At 36.7% G+C, this 18,662-nt stretch overlaps 1 protein-coding gene across 2 annotated transcripts; it reads left to right on the forward strand.

Annotated features, from left to right (window-relative positions):
• The first annotated feature begins 1,154 nt into the window (after window positions 1–1,154).
• LOC111145309 (transcription factor A, mitochondrial) lies at window positions 1,155–17,178 on the forward strand. Of its 2 annotated transcripts, XM_022500147.1 has the most exons (7): window positions 1,155–1,400; window positions 1,922–2,040; window positions 3,493–3,563; window positions 3,973–4,122; window positions 7,490–7,585; window positions 13,415–13,471; window positions 13,961–17,178. In XM_022500147.1, exons 1-7 carry the CDS (start codon window positions 1,300–1,302, stop codon window positions 14,105–14,107), a joined length of 741 nt encoding a protein of 246 aa, XP_022355855.1. In that variant the 5' UTR covers window positions 1,155–1,299; the 3' UTR covers window positions 14,108–17,178. The 2 variants fall into 2 exon arrangements, with proteins under 2 accessions (XP_022355855.1, XP_022355856.1); XM_022500148.1 differs by lacking the exon at window positions 7,490–7,585.
• Window positions 17,179–18,662: the final 1,484 nt, after the last annotated feature.

Raw genomic sequence — 18,662 nt, forward strand, 5'->3', positions numbered from 1 at the left:
CCAAAGGGCCAATGTTTCAAAGCTACAGAAAGGCAGTTGACTCTCAGCTTAATTACAGTGGTACGAATTTTCAATTATTCAATTAAGAATTAACAATTATAGCTACTCAACAGAGGTTGTTTCAGGACGTGGCTATCTTGGAAATAATTCGAAATGTAAAAGCTGATCCTTAGAAACTTTCAGTTTAGGTCTTCCCAATCTTTTTCATGCCATTGTCTGCACAGAAAATGGTTGTACAGCATATCAATCAATATCTCAAGGAATATTTGCCACATGTTCTCAGGACTTTGGGAAAACTAATCTAGTCCAACATCCTCATCTGCAGAGGGGAAAACTGAATCTTAGGGGATGCAATATTTCCGGATCAAGACTTTAACATGAACGCTGGGACTAGGTAGTGCCTCTGCACAACTAATTAGCCAAAGTCCCCTTTCTAGAAATTAAGCAGGATTGGATGTCAGGCTCGAAGAACAGGTCTGGGATAGCTGCAGTGGATAGGAGGACCGTCTAGATCAGTACTGCTTTAAATGTGGTCCCAAGATCACCAGCATCAGAACTTTTTAAACCGTGAGGAACTTGTTGAAAACAGATTCACCGGCCTCACACAGACATACTTAATTAGGCACTGCTGCAAGGCCAGGACATCTGCATTTTTAGGTTTGAAAACACTCCCTACCTTCCACTCCCCCACCCCCGCCCCCGCAGTATTTTTGGGCTCTAGAGCTCCAGCTCCGGCTCGAACTGAGCGGCTCCGCTCTTCGGCGCGGCACCCGCCAGCTTCACCTCGGAGCAGCGGGTGCGGCACAGTTATCCGTGTCCTCGTAGTAAACTTGTTTGTTACGTACTAGCCCTTTCGGTCGTCACAGCCAGACGCCAGCCAGCACAGCCCAAGCAAGCTGAGACCACCGCAGTGCCTCCACCAGCCTCCTGGCCCCGCGGAGTAAAAGATTGCGGAGGGGGGGCGGGGGCCGGGGGCAGAGGTGGCTCAGCTGCTCCCCCTTAAGGCCAGGACCCTCCGCAGGCAAGCCGGGCTGCGGTTTCCTTTCTCCGCCCCCGAGCTCCTCCTACTTTGCGGCCCCGCCCACTACAGCAGCCACTACAGCGCCTGCGTCAATTCTGCCTTGCCCCACCCCTACTACCAACCGGATGCTAACGGATTTCCCATGGTGCCTCGCGAGTGGCGGGCATGAGAGTAAACTGCGGAAGGTCGCCAGCGGGTTCTAGTCATTGTTGGAGTTGTTCTCTTGTGCCGCAGGGCTTCGACGAGATTGGTGCCCGGTCGCTTACTTGGCTGGTGCAATGGCGCTTTTCCGGTGCGTGTGGAGCGTGCTGAGTGCCCTGGGAAAGTCCGGATCGGACCTCTGCGCGGGCTGTGGAAGTCGACTGCGCTCTCCTTTCAGGTGGGACCGCTCACCTGCTATCTCGGGAGGTGGCACGGCCCAGGACGCTCTGGGGTTGGAGTGTATACTTTTTGTCCCTCCTAGGAGGTGCGGGCCACTATGGCCCTCTGATTCAGACCTCGTCTTTGCCTAGGTGCCTTTGAGACCAGGCCTAGACGCCAGTAGTCTTTCCGGCCACCCTCCACCTTTCCTCTTCCTTCCCGCCCCACCGCACTGTCCACTCTTGTAGCACCGGTTCCGAGTTCTCTGCGAAGTCGCGCCACGAGCCTCCCGCCATCAGTATAGGCGTTAGGGAGGCGGCGGCCAGGACCTTTCCTCCACCTTGCTCTTCCTAGGAGGCATAGGTAGAGTTTTGAGACTTCAGTTTTGCAGGTCTTCCTTCCGGTTAGGACAGGGTTTTAAATGTCACTAACATGGTGTCATCTATAGCATCTTGATGACATCTCATTTGGTATCTCTGTCATATACCGATGAATATTGTCACTTAAATACTTTATATTGGTTATTTTCTTTATACGTAGTTTTGCGTATGTACCGAGATGTTTTTCATCCACCGCGAATAGTTACCCAAAGAAGCCTCTGACTTCATATGTTCGATTTTCTAAAGAACAGCTACCCATATTTAAAGCTCAGAACCCAGGTAAGGAGTTTTGGAGCATTTATTCTTGTCTGAAGTAATAAAGAGGACACTAAACGGTTAAACTTCAAACTTGATTTGCATTTTCAAAGCATCCATTGACTGTGCGAACATAATTATTTTTAGTGGTCTGTAAAATAGGAAGTATGACGTATTTTTTACCAAGTCAAAATGCCTTAAAAATAAGTTAATGAAAAGTATTATTTTATTTTCTTACAATATATGTATTTTTTGATGCATAGTTGATGCGCAGTGTTACTAGTTTCAGGTGTACAACGTAGTGATTCTAGTGATTCCATAGAATCATAACTCTGGGTTATGCCATGCTCACTGCAAGTGTAGCTATCGGCAGTCACCAGACAGTGCTGTTAGGATATCATTGACTTTATCCTCCTGACTTACTAATTTAATGAAAGGTATTTTAAAAATAGCAGCGTGTGGAGTGGAAAGCATCCAGGGAAGAGGATGAAAAAGCTGAATTGGGGGGATATAGTTGCCATTGGCCTGGAGCACCATTGATAAATCATCTTTTACTTAGCTCCTACTTCAGGGAAGTTGCAATGAAATAATAACTTACGTTATTATATATATATAAACTGTAAAGCTCTATACAAATTATTGCTAATTTCAAGAGCTTTTTCACTGGAAATTGGTTGAATTCCTGAAAAAAGAGATTTCCAGGTAGGATATTTGTTCACTCCCTAGAAAGGCTATGGACCTTCATTTGGGGTTCTAGTGGCATAAATGTAATAACTAAATAACAGTTAACTTTATTTACGATTTCTAAAGCCCTTTCAGAGGGCACTTGTGAAAACCAAATGTGCTTTAATGAAAATTCTTACATTATAAAGAATTGGTTTAAGAAACATGTTTCAGAAGTACTCAGATCTTTTAAAATATGGTAGTTCAAACTGAGTGGTTTGTTAAAATATTTCCATACATCCCGGTTGTTCCAGTTAAGGTGAGGAAGGAAATGGGGAATGATTAATTGATTTTGGAAGAGTTGGCTTGCATATAGTACTTCTGTAATTAAAATACAATTGATGTTACATGAATCAAGACTATATTTTATTGTTTAGTCAGGTTTTATGAACTTAATAATTCCTGAAAGACTGGGAAAAAAGTTTTGTCTGAAAAATGAGGTAAAAAGCTTGAAGAAGTTGATTACCCAACTGCTTAAGCTAATAATTTCTGAGGACTATTTGGGGATATGTTATATACTTCTTAACTTTTAGATAACAGATTTTTAACAATGTTGAATAAAATAATGGAATTATGTATCAAATTTAAATTAGCTGATTAAAGAAAACCTACATCATTGTATTCAGTGTTGTGTGGTATAGAGATATCTGTAATAAAACTTAGAGCTGATGGATTATGCTTTCCTAGAAGTCTTTAGAAATTAATCCTGAGACATAAAATTGTGACTTTTTTTCATTTTATTCCAATCTATAGATGCAAAAAACTCAGAACTAATTAGAAAAATCGCCCAACTATGGAGGGAACTTCCTGATTCAGAGAAAAAAGTAAGCATATTGGTTTTTCACTATTGCTGGCCAGTTATTCTGCAGTTAAAAACAGTAGTCATGTCCTTTAAGTACCAAAAAAAATTTATTTAATACCAATTATCTATAAAGGAACTTCATACATTCTGATTCACATAAACGGTTAGAATATGAACGTACGGCAGTGATCATGACGTGTTGGCAGCAATCTGAAGTTGAAGACTAATTCTTAGACTCTCACCTTGGTTAGCATGTATATGAAAAATACAGGTTTTTAATCCATATACATGTGATTCCAGAGCACATTTTTCACTTGGTAGTTCAGTCTGTCTTTATCTGAAGTCATGCAGTTGTCTTTCCCTGTAGGTGTGCCATGTTTAATTTACCAGGGGTACTTTATTGACTTCTTATCTATGTTTTTTATTTATAGATATATGAAGATGCTTACAGGGCAGACTGGCAGGCATACAAAGAAGAGATAAACAGAATTCAAGAACAGTTAACTCCAAGTCAGATTGTATCTTTGGAAAAAGAAATCCAGCAAAAACGTTTAAAAAAGAAAGCATTAATAAAAAAAAGAGTGAGTATCAATGAAATATTCTTTTCCTTTGGCAAAGGACTGAAATTTATGTAACTATGAATATAGGGAGTTTTTTTTTAAATTTTTATATGTGTGGCTAAATGGTGGAATGTCATCAGGGGTACCCCATTTAGGAAATAATGAGATCGTTCTATTCTGCCACTAGTACCACTTGGCACTGAGTCTGTCTTGGAAACCCTTGTTACTACTTTTGGATGTATCTCTATTTAAGATACGTAGTTAGGACTAGCATGAAAGCTGTAGGAACAGAGTTATGAAACAGCCAAATCAGGAATTACAAGGATCTTTGCTTCTGGGTCTTAGCTAGAATAACCTGCTGATTTGACTTGTTTTATAAGTAATGGTGAGTTTGATGCTGAATGTTGCTGAATAGACTGAATCTATTAACACATCAGGAAGAAGTGACTTACTGTATCTAGTCAAGTAAGAAGTGTCCATAGGATGAAATTCGGTTTTTCCTTATTAAAAACCCCACATGGTTCAAAGTTTGTAGTTCCCAGCTTAATGTTATTAATTCACTTAAATTCTGTTGCTTGAAAGACTACATTTTTCTGTAAAACCAGTGTTAGGTATGAAGTAGTCAGCTTGCTGGTCCAGTACACAGACTATAGAAAATGGTCACCAGAGCTAAAACTATTTCTTTGGAAAAGTAAATTTGAGACTTTGATGTGAGATACCAACATTTCTCTCGCTGGACCTAATGTTAAGCCCTTCTAGCACCAGTGTTGAGGACTCATCCATTTTAAAGTCAGTAATCTAGATAGTAATCTAGTCTTCTGATCCAATTAGTAAAAGGAAACCAGAAAAGATAATAAGAGAAATACGGTGTCTGCTTAGGGATAGTATTTGGAGGTGTGATTACCAAAGTTTATTCTCCCTCTTTTATTCTCCCCTCTTCTTTAATGCAGCCATCCAGTGGTAAGAGTGGAGAGGACCAGAAATGAGGATTGGGCAATCATAGAGGATTTCCCTTTCATACATTTCTTTTGTTTCTTACTCTTTCTCCTCATGTTCCCAGTATTTTTTTAAAGATTTTATTTTTTTGAGAGAGCACACGCATGCACGTGAGCATGAGCAGGGGAGGGGGCAGAAGGAGAGGTAGAAGCAGACTTCTGGCTGAGCCGGGAGCCCAACATAGGGTTTGATCCCAGGACCCTGAGATCACAACCTGAGCTGAAGGCAGACTCTTATCTGACTGAGCCACCCAGGCACCCCTTGTATTCCCGTTACACGTTTGCTACACCTGTTGTAAGTTGGCCCATAGACCTTGGATAGTTGGTTCAGTTGTTGTTTCTTTGGTCTTGGTTCTCTTTGCTTTTGGATTTTTGAGGATTCTGTTAATATGGCCTTTAGTTCAGAGATTCTTTCTTTAGCTGTGTCCAGTCTAATAAGTCTATCAAAGACATTCTTCGTTTCTATTACAGCATTTTTTATACCTTTTTTTTTCTTTTGGTTCATCCTTGGGATTTCCATCTCTGTTTTTTATTGCTAGTCTGGTCTTGCATGCAGTCTAGAGTCCTCAGCATATTAACCTAGTTGTTTTAAATTCCTGGTCTGATAATTTCAACATCCCCCCATATCTGGTTCTGATGCTTACTTTGTCTCTTCAAATTATGTTTTTTTGCCTTTTAGTATGCCTTGGAAGTTTTTTCTTGATAGATGGACATGAGGTGCTGGGTGGAAGGAACTGCTGTAAATAGGCCTTAGTAGTATGATAGGTGTGGGGGCAAGAGAAGCATTCTGTAGTCCTAGGATTCGGTCCTTATCTTTCAGTGAGCCTGTGCCACTGGTCTGTGAACTTCAGAAGAGTTTCTTAGTTCACTCCTACACACACTGCCTCCCCCTTAGGTGTGGGACAGGATGGCTAGAGTGTGCAGGAGTTGGGTATTTCCCTTCACTTAGGTCAGTTAGGTTCTGGGTTAGCTGTTAAGGCCTGAGGCAGGCCTTAATAACTGAGTACTCAGGCATTTCAAAATAGTTTCTTTTCCTCTCCCCTCTTCTCCTTATAGAAGCAGGAGGGCATTTTTTTCCTGGTATTTATTGTGGAAATCTGGTCTAGCTCCTAGAGGTAGGTCTCACAATACTGTGAGGACTCTCCTGTGATTGGGTCCCCCTGTTGTTTTTAAGCTCTAAGAGTTGTCCACAGAGAGCATCCAGCAATTCATTTATTACAGTAGGGGTTTTCCTACCCCAGCACTGGTTCCAGCAGGGTTTGCCTCGACTCCATGTATTCCCTTGTATGTCTCCAGTCTAGGGGGCATCAGTTTGCCCTGTTTCCTCCTTTCTTGGATCCAAAGAAGGTTGTAGATTTTTCGGTCTGTTAAACTTTATACTTACTGCCAGGAAGTGATGACTTCCAAGCTCCTGGCATGTAGAACCAGAAACTTGAGGCCTGAAGGATTTTTTCTCTCAGACTTCCATTTTCACTCCCTGTTGGAATTTTTCTTTCTGTTGAAGATTCCCAGTGCTAACTAGTAGAGATCAGGTGAGAAGTGTGGCGATCAGGAAGTTACAAGTAGAGCACCTGGGAGAGAAATCTCTAGCAGTAGCTCTAGAAACAAAATTGGGAAGTAGTTAAGTTATGAAGTGCCTGGAGTCTACAGTAGTTTTATGACTGAGAAGTTCAGGGAGAAGATAATAAATCACAGGGGTCCTACTTTTACTTATGAATAAAAATTGGGTTATTGACTTTAACCAAATTACCATTAAAAGCCATATACTTTTATAAATTACAAGTACTACTGTCCAAATTCAGAAACTAAGTAGGATAATGCAGTATCTCTTATTCTCTGAAACTCAGAAACTAAATTGATTTAAACAGCAAGGAATATGTGTATTCTTTTCCATCTCCTGCCTCCCCTGCTCTTTGGTACCCAATTAAAAGACTTGAATTTAACACATCGTTGAGGTTTAAAAGTTGAGAGATGTCAGAGAAGAAAATGAGATTGTTAAACAGATAGTCTAGTGTTCATGAGTTGTGGTGGATCCACGTAGTGACTGGGAGATGGTAGTGTCCTGTAAAGATGAAGCTGAGATTGTTTTAACCTTTAAAAAAGATTTTGTGCATATGTGCTCAGTTATTCAGTTTGTGGAGACTATGAAAATCATATGTAAAGGAAATTGTTTTTGTATGGAAAATAACTCATAAGATCTGTTATAATTTTGAAAACTTAGTGCTATCAAAAAAAATTGTCATCTCCAGAATGAATAATCATTTTGTATGAGAATTATAACATTCACTCACAGGAACTTTCCACAGTGCATAGTAGTGAATAAAGTTTCTGTAGGTAAAGTTAAGTCTCACACAAGTTAAAACTGTATCTAACTCTTCATTTTTGTTACTCAGGAGTTAACAATGCTTGGAAAACCGAAAAGACCTCGCTCAGCTTATAACATTTTTATAGCTGAAAGGTTCCAGGAAACTAAGGATGGTACATCACAGGTAAAACAGAAAACAGCATTTGTTTTTTAAATTTTTATTTATTTTAATTTTAAAATATTTAGACAGAAAGTTGTAGCGGTGCCATGTTAGGAGGTAAAGAAAAGTAAATTATTATAAATAAGTATACAAATAAGATCCTCTTTCTTATATGTCTTTTAAAAGAAAACCCTTTTTCTTACCACATAAAATTAATTTGAGTACTTAGTGGCTAATAATGTATATTCAATTTTTTTTATTTAAAAAAATAACATTTTCAAATTCATAAGTATTTCAAAGTTCTGGAGACTTCTTATCTGGCAATTCTTTTTATATTTTTATTGTTATGTTTATTATTATTATTTTTTAATGATGTTATTTATTTATTTGACAGAGGTCACAAGTAGGCAGAGAGGCAGGCAGAGAGAGAGAGGAGGAAGCAGGCTCCCTGCTGAGCAGAGAGCCCGATGCGGGGCTTGATCCCCGGACCCTGGGATCATGACCTGAGCCAAAGGCAGAGGCTTTAACCCACTGAGCCACCCAGGCACCCCTTACCTGGCAATTCTTAACTGTTTTGTAATCACTGGGAAAGAATGAGAGTAGAATTACAATATTTTGTACTGGGATTTGAGTATAACCTATTGCTTCCTGTTATATCCTTTAATAAAATTTTGGTTATGTCCATGGGAATGTATTATACATATGAATATCATCATATGAATATGTCAAAGAAAGAAAGAAGCTTGTCATTCCTGCTAAGGCTTATTCTTTCCTTTATTTCCTTCTTAGAAGCTCCAAATATGGAATTGTATTTTTCCTTTTATAATATGATATGGTAAGAAAAGTGTTCAGATCCCTCACTGTTGTCAATCTGGAGATGAAGGTTTTTTGCCATTCTGCCACATTTTGGGTTATTTGGATCTGTAGTTCATTTCAGAAATCTCTTTAATGTATGATTAAATAATGTATATGTGACGTAGTCTTCCCTGGATGTATACTTTTCACTGATTTACTCGTTGGGATTTTATTTTACCTTATGTTCTTAAAGATTTATTTATTTTAGAGAGAGTGCAAGAGCTGGAGCGCAAGGAGAGGGATGAAGGGAGAGAGAGAGACAAGCAGACTCCCCGGTGAGTGGGGAGCCTGATGCGGGGCTTGATCCCAGGATCCTGAGATCATGACCTGAGCCCAGATCAAGAGCCAGATGCTTAACCAACTGAGCCACCCAGGCGCCCCACTCCTTGGGATTTAAAAATTCTGTTTCTTTATCTTTACATTACTAAAATGCATATCGGTTTATTTTTTTAGTTGAAATTTGCTCAGTTAGTAACTTACTTTGGATTTTATCAGTATAAGAAAATTGTATGCTATATGAGAATCCTATGATCCATAGAAGACTGTGTCTTGGAATCACCTAGAAAGCTTAATGGCTGAGGTACCCTATCCTGGGAAATTAAAATTAATGCAAATCTCATTTTTAATCATTTGAAAAATACTGGTTATACATCCTCATAGTTAAAAGAATAAAAATAAGACTTGTTATGAAAGGTACCAGGTTTCACAGCCTTGTCGTACTGCTTACTCCAGAAGCAGATACTTTCAGCTGTTTGCTGACTCTTGTGATATTTACTGCTTATCTCTAAATAATACCTTATATTATTAATTCTTGATTTATTTCAATTTTAAGCCTTATCTGTATTTTAGGCATTACCTCCCACTATATAAGACTAACATTTAATATCATCTTATCCCGCTGTTCATGTTTCCACTCACCTGCATCCCAGTATAGTTATCAGAATTTTCGTTAGTTCAGTATTGAGTATGTTATTATGATAATGTAAACTTAGTCATGGCTGAGCTGTGCCATTTGCTATGATTATTTTTCCTTTCTTACAAAACTCACTTCCACTGAAGTTCATTGTATTTTGTGTTTTTGTTTCCTTAGCTTATTATATACTATCTGTAATTTAGCCTTAAACTCTTAAATACATTCACTGGCTTTCAGTGCATTTAAGATACATTAGCTGTTCTGTCAGTTTCAGGGTGGTGCCTCTGATTTGTTCCAATTTAATTGTTGCCTTTTATGGTTAGTGCACAGTTGACATTCAGCTTTTGTGGTGCTTTTGCTTCTGTTGTCTTTCTTAGTTTACTGATTCTGTTACAGCATCTCCCCAGTGAGAGTATGTGGGAGATCAACTTTTTGAGTTTTTGCATGTCTGAAAATATTCTGTCCTTACATTGTTTGATAGTTTGGGCATAGAATTCTAGTATGGGGTCATGTTCTTTCAAAATTTTAAAAATAGTGCTTCTTTCTCTTGTAGCTGCTTCTAATTTATTTATTTATTTATTTTTAAAGATTTTATTTGAGAGAAAGAGACTATGAGAGGGGTGAGGGTCTGATGGAGAAGCAGACTCCCTGCTGAGCAGGGAGCCTAATGTGGTACTCAATCTGGAGACTCCAGGATCATGAGCTGAGCCAAAGGCAGACACTTTAACCAGTTGAGCCACCCTGGTGCCCGTTGTAGCTTCTTGTTAATGCTTTTGAGAAGTATAAGCCATTTTGATTATTAGTCCTTTGAATGTGATCTTTCTTTTTTCTTCCTTTGCTCCCCCTTTTTTCCTCTGTTCTCTCTAAGAGAAAGAGTCTTCTGCGCTGGTCCTTTGATTTTCTTTTCTGTATTGTTTTCTCTTAGCCTTTTTTGCCTTTCTTTCTGGGATATTGTATACATTTTTACTGAATCTTCACTGGCCCCAACAATACCTGGGGTAAATATACCCTTTTAGAGAGGGTAAATCCTAGAATCTGCCCATGGTGGGGATTTAATCTCCTTTTCAAGAGAATTTCAGTCAGTCTCCTGTTTTAAGCCCAACTTTCACCTCTGTTTTCTACCTATCTGATGCTGCCAATTCCTGAGCTACCTGGGAATTCTGCACTGTAAACCAGTTTGCTTTTTTGGCTTTCCCAGTGCCAACTTGGGAATCTGCCTTGTTGGTTAGGTAAGTCACTATTTCTCCACTTGCTTTTCAGCTTCTAAAATTTTTTGTTGATAGTGCCCTCGCCTGTTGTTTTTATCCACATGGGTTTATGCCATAAGAAATGTATATTCTTTTATGTTAAAAAAAAAATAAACAGTAGAAATTTTTTGCTCACAGTCTGGAGGCTGGGAAGTCCAAGACCAGGACAGCGTCAAGGTTGCCTACTGGTGAGGTCCCTTTTGGTTCATATCATCTCACTGTGTCCTCCATGGTGGAAGGGCTTTGTTTAATGGGTTTTAGGAGGGAGCAAAAGTCAGTATCTTTATATCTTTTTAATTTTCTTTAATGAATGGTGAAAGCTCAGATTATTTAGGCATGCAACTTTATAAATTATTTTTGAACTCAGTGAATACAAAACTTTATGGATTAAATATAAGCTTTTAAAAAACTTAAAGAATTGAGAACATTAAAGCAATTCCTTGCAAAGCTAAGAGAACAGTTGTTTAGTGAGTAACTGTCCCTGAATATATTAGATGTGTTTATAAAGGTAAGTTTTAAGATGTTCAAAGTATAATGGTTATATAGTCTCAGATACTATCTGGTACCTCCATTTTTGTTGATAGGAAAAAATTTAAAATTTAAAAAATGGTAAAGCTCATTGTTCATTCTGTTTTTCCTTAAAGTCACTGATAATTTCCTCTTAGCTTTAAACAAATACTTTTTAGACCATTTACCCCTCTCCTTCACATTTGCTTTCTCCTACCCCTGTGTGTCTCTCCCTGCCCCTCATTCTCCTCCCACCCATTTATTCCCATTTAGTCTCTCCTTTGTGGGAGCAACAGCACAAGCTGTATGAGGTGTGCTGACTCTCCTCTCTGCCTCTCTCCAATCATGGGTTCCCTGAATCCTTTTAATTTTATAAATGAAGAACCAAGCCTAAGGGAGGTAATAATGACTTTTTCCAAGTCATATAATTAAGTTCAGCTAGGTAGAATTAAGGACTAGTGTTATATTGTTCCCATGACAACAACTAAATACTTTGGCACAAATTTTAGAATAAAACATTAAGATACAGGGAAGAAATAAAGACACTTAGTCTTTGAAGTTAGTCTATCATAGGAATATAGATTTATACTTGAATTATTAATATTGGTGAATCAAAAAGGATACATCCACATAGCAAAGAAAACCATTAACAAAGTGAAAAGGCAACCTACTGAATGCGAGAAAAATATTTGAAAATCATATATCTGGGTACCTGGGTGGCTTAGTGCGGTAAGGCTCCGCCTTCAGCTCGGGTCATGATCTCAGGGTCCTGGATCAAGAACTGCTTTGGGCTCCCTGCTCAGCGGTGAGCCTGCTTGCCCGTCTCTCTCTGCCTGCCTCTCTGCCTACTTGTGATTTCTCTCTGTCAAATAAATAAATAAAATCTTTATTTAAAAAAAGGAAAATCATATATCTGATAAGGGGCTAATATCTAGAATATATAAAGGAACCCAATAGTAAAAAAAAAAAAAAAAAAATCTGATTAAAAAATGGGGAGGGGGGTACCTGGATAGCTCAGTTGGTTAAGTGTCTGCCTTTGTTCCGGGGTCATGATCACAGGGTCTTTGGATCGAGTCCTGCATCAGGCTCCTGGCTCAGAGGGGAGCCTGCTTCTCCCTCAGCCTTCCACTCCCCCTGCTTGTGTGCTCTCTCTATGATAAATAAATAAAATCTTTTTTCTTAAATGGGGAGATTCTCTGAATAAACATTTTTCCAAAGAAGACATACAGATGGCTAATAGGTACATAAAAAGGTGTTCAGGATCAGTACTGATGAGGGAAATGCAAATCAAAACCACAATGGGATACCACCTCAGAATGATATTATCAAAGGATGGCTGTTACCAAAAAGAATGGCTATTATAAAAAAGCTGAGAAGATCACGAGTGTTGGCAAGGATGCCGAGAAAAGGGACTCCTTGTACATGTGTTGATGGAAATGTAAATTGCAACTCACTATAGAAAATTGTATGGAGGTTCCTCAGAAAATTAATAGAATTACCATATGATCCAGCTATTCTGCTTCTGGGTATTTATCCAAAGGAACCAAAAACACTAACTCGAAAATATGTCTGCATACTTCCATGTTCATTGGGCATTATTTACAATAATCAAGACATGGAAGCAATCCCACTATCAATGGATGAATGGATAAAGAAACTGTTTTATTTATCAGTGGACTATTCAGCCATCAAAAAGAATGAAATCTTGATATTTGCAACAGTATGGATGGCCTTTGAGAGCATTATGCTAAGTGAAATAAGAAATAAACAAATACTGTGTGATCTCTTAGATGTGGAATCTTGGAAACAACCAAGTTCATAGGTACAGAGAATGGATTCGTGGTTGTTAGAGGTTAGGGCTGGGGCTGAAAATGGGGTGAGAATGGTCAAAGGGTACAAACTTGTATTTTTAAATAGAAATAAGTCTTAAGGATATAATGTACAACAGGGTGACTGTAGTTAATATTTTAAAGTTGCCTGGAATGTATCTTAAAAGTTCTCATCACAAAATTTTTGTAATTGCATTTTTGTGACATGTTAACTAGACTTATGGTGGTGATCATTTCACAGTACATACAAATAATCAAGTTTATACCTGAAACTAATAAAATGTTACATGTTGATTATATCTCAATGAAAAGATAAATATCTTCATCCTATTCACTTTTTGTATGTTTTAACGGTGTAGTAGTTTTTATTTGGAAAGAAAGGTAGGAATTGAGGAGACTTTGTCTGTGATTCTTGACATCTGAAATTTTATTGTTGAAATGAATAATAAAAAATCTTTAACCACTGAAGTGTATCTGGTACTTAGACATACGTATTTTACAGGTAAAGCTGAAGACTATAAATGAAAACTGGAAAAATCTCTCTAGTTCTCAAAAGCAAGTAAGTAGTATGGTTTTAGTTTCAAGTGTCTAGTTAAAATATCTGTGAGAAAATTAGGGCAAGGCTCGATTCATGTGAAAACAACTTTGTATCACTAATAGCACAGTTAAAGTATTTAAAATTATTTTCATATCCTTAGAAACAGTTTGGTTTTTTTCTTCTGGTAGTTTTTAACTGCAAATAAAACTGGTATTTAAAACAATGTCACTCATAACTCTGAGTGCTCACTCTATCCAGTGATAATCACTCCTTGCCTCTGTTTCTTTCCCACATCCCAAGCCCTAAAATTATACCAGCTTTATTAATTCTTGCAAAAATCTTAATTTCTGGCCCTTTTCTCATCTTTTATTTCAAAAAACTTTCCTTCTGCTGTCCCTTTTACACATGTAGAACAGTAAGGTGATTTCTAGAATATATGGAGTGTTCCAGAAATTAATTGTAGAAGACTCTTCTAAAGAAATCATTTTAACACTTAACACTTTTTCTCAGGTATATATTCAGCTTGCTAATGATGATAAAATTCGTTATTATAATGAAATGAAATCTTGGGAAGAACAGATGATGGAAGTTGGACGAAATGATCTTCTACGTCGCACGGTAAAGCACCAACGGAAAGTCGACACTGAGGAGTATTGAAATAGAAGATTGAGTTATGTTCATAATGGATAGACACAAGAAACCAATTAGGTCTCAATACCTGAAGCTATTGAAAATTAGAAAGGATAAAGTTGGTGAACATTTTATATTTAATTCCTTTTTCTTTAGCCCATGGACTTCTGCCAGTTCAGTACATTTTGTATTAGTATCTTGCTTTGGAAAACCCAAAGAGATAAAAAGTTCATGCGAAATTTATTTTGTGTTAAGGAACTACTGAGGATCAAAATAATCCATGAAATGCAGCAGTGAATCATTTTACCTTTGATAAAGGTAAATCAGACTGTGAAGTTTTTTTATACTTGATGACTGGAAGGAGTATTTTTGATTCCTTATATATATATGGAGTCAGGAGTTTCGTATTCAAAACTGTCCCAAATTGTAGAAGTCATAGTGTCCTCTGATATAATTGTACATTTTAGAAGAGCACCCATAATTCATCTAGGTAAATTCCACTTCCTAGGTATAATTCACATATTCAGAGTTGATGGTTGCACATACAAGGAATTGCTGATTTCAATTGCAGTTTTGTATAAAAAGAATGGAGAGATTTATAAACCTTTTCCTCATTGCCTTTTTCCCAGAGTAAAAACAAAGAAATTATGTACCAAATCTAAGCATATTGTTTTATACTGCATAGAATAAAGATTTTAAATGTTTCCTAATTATATGTTTTAAGGTGAAACATTCATTTTGCAGATTTTGTTTTCTTCTTTAAGTAGAGGTATGTATTCTGAATTATTTTCTTTTTCTCATGTGAGTGTATTTATCCGTAAAGTAGATAACCTGTATGGTATAAGTTTTAAAATGAGGGAATCTAAAAAACAAGTCTCCAAACTCTTTAGGCTTGGAATTTAAAAGTTTTGTGCAACATATATAAACCCATATATAAGGCACAGCCAGCTCTGGCCTGTAAGCCAAATCCAGCCTAGTGGCTGCTTTTCATAGTCTGTGGGACTACGAATTGTGTTTACAATTTTAACTCATTAAGAAGGAAGTTTCAAGACACATGAAAATTAATATGAGATTCTGTGTCCATAAAGTTTTATTGGAACACAGTTATACTTTTACTCTTATACTCTTATATAAGTTATACTTACACTCTTTTACTCATGGTTTATGGTTGCTTTTGGCCAACAGTGACAGTTGAATAAATGTTTGAGAGACTAAAGCCTAAAGCCTAAAATATTTACTATCAAACCCCTTACAAAGAAAGTTTGTCAGCCTATAGAGTAGTATGACTGGTGTTCCAATGTATAAATGTGTTGGGATAGTTCTTCAAAACTCTTTCAAAGGTTCTTGTTTTAGAATCTTTGTCACCATTTACTTTAAGAGAAAAGAAGTCAGATCACTGAAAAAGCTAAGCAAACTTGCTCCACAGTGCTAGCCAGGAAAATTATCTTTAGTTACAAATTATGTTGCAGTATAATCAAAAAGGTCCACATAGTGTGGAATGAGATTCTTTTGAAGTATTAGCTATGGCTTAGTAAAATGAACTTCAGGAACTTTTCAGTTAGCACATTACCACAAAATCTTTATCAGCTTTTAGCATTTGTTTATCCTTTAGGAGAGTTAAGCAAAGGTTTTCAAATCCATACCACATTTTTGATCAAAATAATTCATCTGTCATCATCAGTTCACAGGAACAGGATAACTCAAAATTTATATGTGCTTTATATTATGCTAACTATTGAGAAATGGCAGTTCCTAAATTTCTAGAAAACTTAGAAGATTTTTGTTGTTTCTGGATAGAAAAATCAGTAAAAAGTCACAAAAAGATGACTTAGGTATACTGAGCTTGACTGAAGACAAAAAATACAACTTAAGAGGAAGAATAAGATTTAAATGTATAAAGTTGGGTGTTTTCAAACAACTTTGTGCTGTGGTTAGGAATACGGGACAGTCTGCCATTAGTTAGATACACCATGAAAAAAAATAGATACACCATGGTTCTGAGGCTAGAGTATTTTGGGGAAGAAGAGGAGGTGCACTGTTACCAGCCTATTTGGGTTTCCAGGAGAATTAAGCGCTCACTCCCTGTGGTATCTAGAATGTTACTCCTTATGTACCTTCTTCAGGAGAATGGCGAAAGTCATCAGTCAAATAATTTATTGTGTCCTGTGCTTCAGATGAGCCCAGGGAGCATATAGGTGTCAGTGTTGGTAGTAAATATTATAGAATGGGTGAGATGGAGAAATGAATTTTGTAAATACCTGACAAAAGTACAAAACACATCTTTGCAGTTACCTTCTGAGCTCTTAGCATTTTACCTATGGATGCTATTTTACACTGAACACATTCAAATCAAATCTTCCTAAATATATTGGGATGTTCAGTATCCACTAGGTTCTCAAGTATTTACACCCTCATACAGGAAAAAGAAGTATGAAACAGTGGAAAGAGCTAGAGCAGAACTAAATTATGATAATACCAAATTGTATTGGATTTGCTTTGTTTCTAAAACAATGTTACTGTTAATACTTTAAATATTAGAATAATCTGATTCCACACCTTTCTTAAACTTCAATACATGCTGAAGACTGGCATGCCATATGCCAAATGTCATCTCGATTATACACAAAATTTCTATTATAAAGAATAAGAATTTAACATCAGTAACCAGTGGCCACTCCTGTAGAGCCTTGGTTTTTAGATGTTTAAGTTGTTCCAACAGAGTAATTGCTATAGGAAGTATAGAAGAATGCTAGAGAGAAAGATGCTCAAGAAATGAAACGGGGTTTATGCTGTTTGTCATAAGCGATTTGTCATAAAGAGATTTTTGTACTATTGTTCATAGGAGTACCAATATTAGGTTTTTGAAATAAGTTGGTGACAGAATAGAGGTCTGTGTGATTATTTTACTTTCTGATGTTTACTTAAAGAATATTGTGTGCCCATTCAGCCTATTGTGATCATGTAATTTTGCTATTGTTTTTGGCTAATCCTTTAAAATACCACTTTAAAAATAAGGCATATGTTTTTATAGTTGCTCTGAATGTGTGTATTTAAATTTGTGAATTAAAAGGGTATTGCTATAAGTGGATTTAAAGTAACTAGAAAGTTTTATTGATTTTTCTGACATTTGCTGTACCTAAAACAATCATCACCAGGTTGTGCCAAAACAGTAGGAAGTTTTTATACAGTTAACTGAGGATATCCATTATTTCTCTTAATTTTATCAACATTCACTTTAAGAATATTCTCTTCCTTTCTTTCCTGTACCCAGCTACTATCCCTTCTTTTCTTCATAGCACCAACCTCTTACAATTTTGAAAATGTTATTAAGCACAGACTGTGTTTTAAAATTTTAAAGCAGTAAAAAAAAAAAAAAAAAAAAAAAAATTTTTTTAAATATTTTTTAAATTGAGTCTTTGGAAAGAATAAGAAAATGAACATACTTACTACTTTGAATTTGTAAAACAGCATAATTATACAAAGCTGCTTTCATCAGTCTCTCACATTGTTCACAAAGTACTTTTGGTAATTGATTAAATCACTGATAATATTTAATAGCAAATACATAAAATAGAAAACCATTTTCTAATACACTTTAAAATATTTTTAAAAAATTTACTGACTAAAGAACTAAATATTTAAAATTGACCCTAAACAAGAATTTTAAATAAGCTAAACATTTTTTCCACTTTAACATCATTTGAAACATCCTTATATAAAATGGTTTCTGATTAACTTGGGTGATGTGCAACAAAATATTGGAATTTATTCTTTTTCGCTTATATTGACTGAATTTAGAATTTATCCAGTTTCATTTCTCCTTCCCCACAAATCCTGTTTAAAATATAGGAAGAAAGCCTCTGATCCAAGTACTAACCAGGCCCAACCCAGCTTAGCTTCCAATATCAGATGATATCGCGCGTGTTCGGGGTGGTATGGCTGTAGACCCCTTGCTCAGCCAGGAGCCTGCTTCTCACTGTCCCGCTCCCCCTGCTTGTGTTTCCTCTCACTGATTCTCTATCTGTTAAATAGATAAAATCTTTTAAAAAAATAAAATATGGGAAGAAGGAAGGGAGTGTATAGTTTTGACGTCACTAGTTTTGACACAGTGACCTTTTATTATATAGGCCGCCAACCAGCAGCCTTAACATTAAAGAACTTGATTTGGTTATAGCCATCTCTAAGGTTCTGTTTATTTATTTATTTATTTAACACAGATCAGAACATTTTTCTTCAGTTTAAATTTGTTAAAAAAAAAAAAAAAGTAGCCTTTTGTTCTCATATTTATGTTATCACTCAATTTCTAAGGATTCCAAACCAATTAAGCTCTAACTTTAAAAAGCATTAAAGACCCCTACTGTAGCAAACTGTGTTCTATAGTTCATCAATCTTACTTTCAAATTAAGATGAGAATGGTAGCAGTCTCCATAATCTTAAAATCTAGGTGAAACAACTTGTAAAATGTAACCAGGTCACTAGACCAACACACTAGTGTTCAACTTTCATAATTTCTAGCAGTAAAACACCTGGAATAGCCATTAACAAATGTATTCATTGGATTGTAGATTAATTTCTTTGAAAG

This window comes from Enhydra lutris, unplaced genomic scaffold (assembly GCF_002288905.1).
Source record: "Enhydra lutris kenyoni isolate GAN:26980312 unplaced genomic scaffold, ASM228890v2 scaffoldscaffold12, whole genome shotgun sequence".
Classification (NCBI taxonomy): domain Eukaryota; kingdom Metazoa; phylum Chordata; class Mammalia; order Carnivora; family Mustelidae; genus Enhydra; species Enhydra lutris.

Bases quoted from the DNA above. Each gene is read 5' to 3' on its own strand.
- LOC111145309 (XM_022500147.1), top strand. From the start codon at position 1,300: ATGGCGCTTTTCCGGTGCGTGTGGAGCGTGCTGAGTGCCCTGGGAAAG. The intron at 1,401-1,921 runs GTGGGACCGCTC...CTTTATACGTAG, and splicing joins CGACTGCGCTCTCCTTTCAG to TTTTGCGTATGTACCGAGAT. The intron at 4,123-7,489 runs GTGAGTATCAAT...TTTGTTACTCAG, and splicing joins AAGCATTAATAAAAAAAAGA to GAGTTAACAATGCTTGGAAA.